Source organism: Brachycentrus maculatus, unplaced genomic scaffold (genome assembly GCF_059751285.1).
Source record: "Brachycentrus maculatus isolate JH-2025_06_01 unplaced genomic scaffold, ASM5975128v1 h1tg000873l, whole genome shotgun sequence".
Taxonomy (NCBI): Eukaryota; Metazoa; Arthropoda; class Insecta; order Trichoptera; family Brachycentridae; genus Brachycentrus; species Brachycentrus maculatus.
In genome coordinates this window covers 7704-15247 of record NW_028281599.1, presented here as the reverse complement: position 1 = coordinate 15247, position 7544 = coordinate 7704, and the positions used below count along the sequence as shown (strand labels likewise).

General features: G+C 35.5%; 1 protein-coding gene across 1 annotated transcript; it reads right to left on the bottom strand.

Moving 5' to 3' along the window:
- Positions 1-600: 600 nt before the first annotated feature.
- On the bottom strand, positions 601-5423 carry LOC148299952 (GAS2-like protein pickled eggs). Its single transcript, XM_088275458.1, has 3 exons — positions 5235-5423; positions 3850-4616; positions 601-3765 (listed from the first exon to the last, which is right to left on the bottom strand). The coding sequence occupies exons 1-3, from the start codon at positions 5408-5410 to the stop codon at positions 2450-2452; spliced, it is 2259 nt and encodes a 752-aa protein (XP_088131584.1). The 5' UTR covers positions 5411-5423; the 3' UTR covers positions 601-2449.
- Between the last annotated feature and the right edge of the window lie 2121 nt (positions 5424-7544).

Below are 7544 nucleotides of genomic sequence, written 5' to 3'. Positions count from 1 at the left end.
TACGATGATCTTTTGTTGTTTATATTTTCAAACGTAAATGATCAAGTTCACTTCACTTTTTCAAAAGATGACCATATTTCTTACAAATCTTTATTCAAAGAAAAAAGCACTCAATGTTTTTAATTCAATAGTGTTGTGACGTAATTTTATTAAAACTTAAAAAATACAATAGAATAAAAATAATTTTTTAAATTAGCCTACAAATAATACTACAAAAGTGATTAAAATAACAGTGATTAGGTACACAAAATAACTATAACTCATTGATTGAATACATTTTTTAAAGAAAAAAATCATAATGAATTATATCGCCAACAGAAGCACGTATATAAACATTATTCCTATATGATTGTGATAAATTATGTCAAATTATAGTTAGAAATATCCAATTCCTAAAATCTACATACATTTAAACTAAGCACCATATTTATATATTATAACTACATACTTTAATTATAATGCTGCACTATTAAATAGTGCCTATCTCTTTATCTAAGCTACAAATTAAGGCAGGTATGTGATCAAAAATAATATTTAAGCATTTAAAAACGTGATTTTCAATTTTTAAAGTAATAAAATAATCAGATAATTTTGATTTAATTTTTTTGCAACAAATTATTTTAGGCATTGATATTATCAAATCAAGGAGATTGGTACTGTCAATATAGATCATAAATAAAGTTCCTACTTGACGTTGCGCACAAAAGAATTCCATAGAAGAAATGTCAGTTAGTATTGATCGAAAAGAAATGGCGGGAATCAAGAAAACTGTCAAATTTTCTTTGTATATATTCAGTATGAAAAAGATTCATCTTTATATATTTTTTTAACTTCTACAATCTAGAATAAAAACAAGAAAGTAATTTTAATTTTAATTTTGTAAAAGCGTGAACCGATCAATCATTGAAATGATTGATCGGTTTCCACGTGTTATTTTATTACTAGAAAAATAGAACATCGTATTTTAGGTTAGGTTAGATCCTACCAAACTTACGTTAAAAGTATGTTAACCTTACTTCATTCTTCATTAAAATAAATGCTGATTTAAAATACAACGAAGCCTACATTACATTGTGAATGTTTTCTCTTAAAAATATTATTTTCTCATACTTATTGAATACACGTAATAATCATACCAATAGTAATAATCAAAAACCTTCAACATTTAAAAGGGTAGAAATATATATAAAACAATTAACGTGGACTAAATATTGTAAAGAATACTAAACAGAGATACAATCATCTAGCACCGTATTGTTGGGTTTTATTTAAGCTAATTCTAAACTATATATTGATACAAATTATATAAGAAATGGTTTTATATCGAAAGAATTACATATTTAAAAAAATCATCAGATGAAGTATTCCTATAACATTTTTCAATTTGAAACAAAAGTGTGTTTATTGCTGGAATTATTGTCCAAGCACCTGTCTCAAGTAAAAAAAATATATAACCTCAATTTATCTGTCGACAAAACACTTGGTAGAAAGGTGGTAACCAATCGCTTAAATTATAATAAATGTCATCATTTTCCAGTAAAAAAAAAAAACAATATTGCCAGCGATCCCATTTATCTGTACGATCCACCTTGGCAATTTTATCTAGTTAAATACTTTCTCTAGTTAGTTTACCGAACCGATGTCAGAGGGCACCACAATATCCAAAGACAAAAGAGCGCGCACTTGAGAACGGGACGTATTCTCATCACGAAGAGTACATTTTTCATAATGTCAAAAGGTTCTAATACTTTCACTCAACTAGACCAGCTACGAGCTCAGTTCGAAAAGCGAATTCCATAGATAAATTCTCTAGGGTCGAGAAAAACAGACGGCGGTTTCCCGCGTCCAGTCTTAGCGGCAAGAAAAATGGCGGGAATGAATACAACTGTCAAATGGAATCACGACTCCGTTTCGACTGTTTATTGTTTGCCATTTTCTAAACAGTCTTAAAGAGATGAAAAAACCATCTCAACTCCCTCAGCCTTACTTATCAACAGCCTTAACACAACCTCATTCAAGAGTCCATATACCGAGAATGTTGTTTAAAATATTTTTCGTCTTATAGAAAAAATGCGATTGATATAAAAATATCATTCCTTCTTTAAGTAATATGTTCAATATCCTAAAACTAATATATGCTAAGGGCACAATGTGCAGCAGCATAAATTCTTTTGTTTTTATAAATTATAAAGTATTGCACTACCTGAAAATATCTCAAGGAATGGTTTGTGCCTACATATTTCGTATGTAAATAATAGAAAATTTATATCATTGCTTACATTTCATGGCAATAGTTTATACGTAAAGTTCGTAAGAAATTATCACCGAGAGTCCCGTTCTCAATTTCAAGCTTTTTGCGATTCGCCAGTCTCAACATCATTTTCATTCAAAACACTAAAGGTAACTAACTTCCTACTGGACATTGAATGATTCAACAAAAACAAATTTATCACTCGTAATAATCCGAGGACTTCTTATAGGAAACACTCGATACTGGCGCTGGTATTCTGGAAGTGATCCCCAGGGATTTGCCATCCCTTCGAGGAGAAAACATGGGAATTTTACTAACTAAAGCGGCGGACTTCAGCCCGGAACTGTTGTCTGATGAGTCGACGGTGTCGACCTGCTTGGTAACTGGAACGGAACAGTTGTTGAGACTGTCCCTCAACTGTCGGCTGCTTTGACTCCTTTCCAAAGTCCCGTTGGAATGCACCCAAGCTGAAGTAAAATCCGAATAATCAGGATCATCGCTCATTTGTTTAGATTTCTCAGGTTGGACGAATCCGGAGTATTGTTTGATGATATCCTTCATTTTCTCCAACATCATCATGTCATCGTCGACATTTTCCGCACTTTTAAGTATCTTTTCCAGCAACGGACTCATTTGTTTATTTGCAGTCTTGACCGGAGAAGTTTGAGGGGAAGGAGTCGCTTTGATTCTTCTCCCGTTGTGATCGTAACCGGTCATGTTTCTCAAGGCGGATGTACTGGAACGCAAGTTAGAGTTGCGTTGGAAGGGTGGAGAGGCCACTTTGTTTCCTGATGTTCCATTTTTATTCGCCAAAGGAGACACAAACGTATCAGATGTCATCGCAGGCCTTGCCTTACCTTTGGGAGTTGGAGACCTACCGTTCCATGTGTTGTTGACAGACGACGCGTTTCTAGCGCCAGACATTTTTCCAAAACTTCCCGAGTTACCAGTTGGAGAATTCATTGGAACTGGGGGTTTACTGGCCGAATCTTTGGGTTTGCCTGCTGAGTTGAGTTTCTTCATCGGACTCGAGGGATCTCGAGAAAGCGATCTGTCTTTTATTGCTGAACGATCCCTACTTATAGATCTAGATCTGCTTCCAGAAGAAAGATTTTCCATCGAAAGCCTTCTTCGGTTCAGAACAGGAGACTGGGGGATTTGAGATGTAGTTCCCGATTTTTTAAGACTTTGACTCGGAGAATCATTTCCGTCCAAACATATAGGAGGACTACTCAAATTTCTGGAGTGTTTTTTATCAACTGCAGAGAGAACACTTTTCTTGTCTCCATACAAGGTCTCGGAATAATTGGTTTTCCTGAGACCCGTCACTGAACTAACTTCCACGGGCGGAGATTTGTGATAACGATTGGTGTTGTTTTTATCGGAGAAAGTCAAAGCCGTTGCTTCCTCGCTTCCTCTGCTACGATCTTCCGTTGTAGACATTTGAGAGCTGCAATCACTCGACGAAGTCTGACGTTTGAATCCTGTATCAGTAGAAGACATTTCTGGACGCTCTGTAAAGAAAAATATGTTTTAATCTCCGATTCTATAAAATAAATGGTTTAAATGTAAAATTGAGAAAAAATAGGGTTGCTTACCATTCATATCAGCGTCTTCCGTTGATGCCTGGCTATTGAGAGACAACCTGTTGAGTTTCAATCCAGCAACGTCCTTGATGTTGCCATTGGGACCTGGAGGAGTCGTATGTGCCGACCCATTTTGTATTATACCGAGACTCCTGTATCCTTCATCAGATACTTCGCTTCCATTATCAGAAGCATTTTCTGATCCATTTGCACCGTTCTCCAAGGTGACCAAATCATTTGTGTTGGAAAACACTGTGTGATCAAAAATATTTGTAGCTGTTATTTCTTTCTCTGGTGTGGTAATCAGCTTGCGTGTTTCAATACCAATATTATTGGTGATCAAAGATGTCGGTTTTGGAGTTGGGCTCCTGGATCTGTTGTTGCCGTGTGGGTTTGGCAGCAGGGATGAAGATGGGACAAGAGCTGGGTTGTTGTATGTTGCCTGTGATATTTGTGCGTAGTTTGATGTTTTGCGCTGTGTACTCGGCGACTGATTCTGAACGTTTCTTCTCGCAGGACTCGGGGATACAGATCGTCTGTTGTTGTATCTGTATTGTTCGGCAGAGAGGTGGTTGAATGCTTGATTCTCAAAAGCGTTATTTGTATGTCCCATGTAAGGCAGAGAAGTGCACGAGCGATCGTATGGAGCTGCAGGAGAGCGGCTGCGTTGGCGAGCTGCAGTGTGCTGCGGAGCTCCGAGGTGAGCCACGTGCTGAGGGCTGCCACCTCCGGAAGAACCAACACTTGATACGGATGAACGGCGTGTGCGTGGAGGAGACCTGGACAAAAATAAAATAAAATTAACAAAGGAACATAACTTTTGTAAGAAGAGAACTTCGCATATTTCATATTTCAAACAATGTGTAATCATAATTGTTGGATCAACTCTTCTTCTTTAAGACCTTTGAAGATCATAGTAAAATTATTAAACTTGGTCTATTCAATGAATACGTAGATTGATATCATAAAACAAAATGTACTTTATTTAGAAGTTATAAGCCTGGGTCCCCTTCAAAATATTCACCTTCCCGGTATACACATTTATCCCAACGGTGTTTCTACTTTTGAAAACAATCCTGGAACGCTTCTTTTATGATGTCCTTCAGCTTTTTCGTCGCATTTACCTTCATATCGGGAACTGTCCCAAATTTTCTTCCTTTCAAAGGTCTTTTGAATTTGGGGAATAAGAAGAAGTCAGAAAGAGCGAGATCATGTTAGTAAGTGATTGAAGAAGAACAGTGATCGAGTGTTTGGCCGAAAACTCACAAGAACTGAAACCTGAATAGGCTGTAGCTGATCAAACAACAACGTTCACGACAACATCCCATTTTGTTTTATGACGTCAGTCTACTTATTAATTAAACAGCTTACATATTAATTTCGACTTGTATTTTTACCTGTCGTAATGAACCTCAGCTCCAGCCAAATCCATTCCTTGTCCATTAGTAGCCGGAGGGTATCTCTGGATGACCCTGGCTCCAAGAGTTGGACGATGTTGGGCTTTGCAGCGGCAGGGATCGTGCTTGTCCAGATAATGAGATAGAGTGTCCCATCCTCCTCCAACGCGGACCATCACATGGCTCCTCAAAACCTGTTGACCAAGAAAATAAATTCATTAATTCACAAATAATATATGTTTGTAAATTATATTTTAGGATACATATAGTAGCCGTTTGGTGTAGCCTATGCTGCTGAAATATGGACCATAAAAGCAGCAGAAAGGAGAAAAATTGTCTTTTCTGAAAAAAAATATTTCTTACATTCATAATGAATGTTTACCTAATCATTTTGCTGGCAATATCTGAGTTTTTTTCCCGTTTTTTAAATCATATTTTCATATGGTGTACGGAGTGCGTGGAGGTTTTTGGTATCGTAAGGGAAGGGTAATTAACTATAACCTAATAAATAATAAAACCCTTATCCGCACCCCAATGGTGCATAGGGCACTGCTTCATATGAACACAGTGTTATCTTGATCGTTTACACACGAAGGAAAGGTGATCAGCCCTCCGCTTCAGGTACCAGTCCAGGGTAATATTGAATAAATATTACAGTGAAAAAATCACTTATATTTATTTGACCCCCCTGGGAATCGAACCCGGGACCTCCAGAACGGTAGCTGAGCGTGCTGACCATTACACTACAGAGGCGGAACTATAACCTAACTATGAATATTTCAATGTTTTAGAATTTAGTACATAAACCCTGATGATGACAAGGTTCTTGTCGAAACCGGTTGGATAAATTGTACCAATAAAAAGTGGTAAATACAAAGTTGTTTTATTTTATAAAGTTTTTCAAGACTAATTAATACTAGTATTTATCAGTCTTGAAAAAGAAGCGGTTGGCTTCGAAACCGGTAGACATTATAATTAAGTTATGATAAAATATTTATAGTGATTTTAAAACAAAGTTACATTTTAATTATAAAATGGAAAATCACAAAGTTAGTTCTTCGAATATAAATTTTAGATCTTTTTTATGTATCCTTTGATATAAAAATTCATTTAGATTGAAGGCCAAAATTTAATAATATTCTAATCAATAGTGAAGTATTTGAATAAATTATTTATGGTTCATAATATCATAGTAACAATGAGTCATTAGGAAAATAAAATCTCCTAATATTTATTCATCAATGGTATCGTTCTAATGGTATTTTTTTGTGAATGAATACCATTTCGGCTAACTGTACGTACGCAAGTTGGTATTTTGGCAAGGCCGATTTCAAAATTAACACAAACAGAGGTCGAAACATTGTAAGTTCAACAGCCTGATTGGGAGAGGTCAGCTTAAGAAATAGAGAACAAAGTCTAGGAGCTGGGAGAAGAACACGCATCGCTCACTCCTTTCAACAACGTCATATATCAAAAATATTCTTCCATATTCTTCTTCATCTAAGTTGAATATGAAGTCTGGGCATTTACAGGTCTTACGATCAACGGTAACGGATTAGCGAACGTTTTTGCCTAGAATTTTCACTCATGAATTACATGAAATTATAGTAACTTTAAACATAAAGAGTAAATCCACTCACAAGTAGGCATAGGCTATGAAACTTATAAAGTTGAAGCCTGAGTAGGGACATGACAAACGGTATTGCATAAGCCGTAGCTAGATTTCAGAGTCACTTGGACGTTATAATTTAAAAAAAAATGGTAACGGATTACGGTAACATTCACCGATTCTCTATTATGATTGACAACCACAATACTAAATTTTTTGAAACTTCTAGATAAATTGACCAAACTCATAATACAGTATGTGCGAGTTCACAATACGTTCATCTTTGTTTAGGATGAGGGAAGAGATGTACATGAAGATGAGGTACAATTTTTTAAAATATTTTTAAGCAATCAGAGGAAAACTGGGAAACAAGTGTAAAAAACTGTATTTTGACTAAGTAATTAACTTATCTATTGTAACTGCAGGAAGTAGAATTCCATATTGAATTGTTGGGTAATATATCCAAAATAAAACATGGTTTGTTGGATTGAATTCTACATTTATTTATGTTTATGTTAATACGTGACGCGTTTCGTCTTCTTAGGACATTATCAAACACTCTACTAATGTCCTAAGAAGACGAAACGCGTCACGTATTAACATATACATAAATAAATGTAGAATTCAATCCTTAAAACCTTGTTTTATTTTTGATAAATTACCCAATAACAAACACTCGTTCCACATGTCCAAACCATCTT

What these genes read in the sequence shown, in the direction of transcription:
- LOC148299952 (XM_088275458.1), bottom strand. Translation starts at nt 5,410, where the DNA reads ATGGTCCGCGTTGGAGGAGGATGGGACACTCTATCTCATTATCTGGAC. An exon ending in GCTGAGGTTCATTACGACAG is followed by an intron (nt 4,617 to 5,234) that starts GTAAAAATACAA and finishes ATTTTTGTCCAG; the next exon opens with GTCTCCTCCACGCACACGCC. An exon ending in GGAAGACGCTGATATGAATG is followed by an intron (nt 3,766 to 3,849) that starts GTAAGCAACCCT and finishes TTTTCTTTACAG; the next exon opens with AGCGTCCAGAAATGTCTTCT.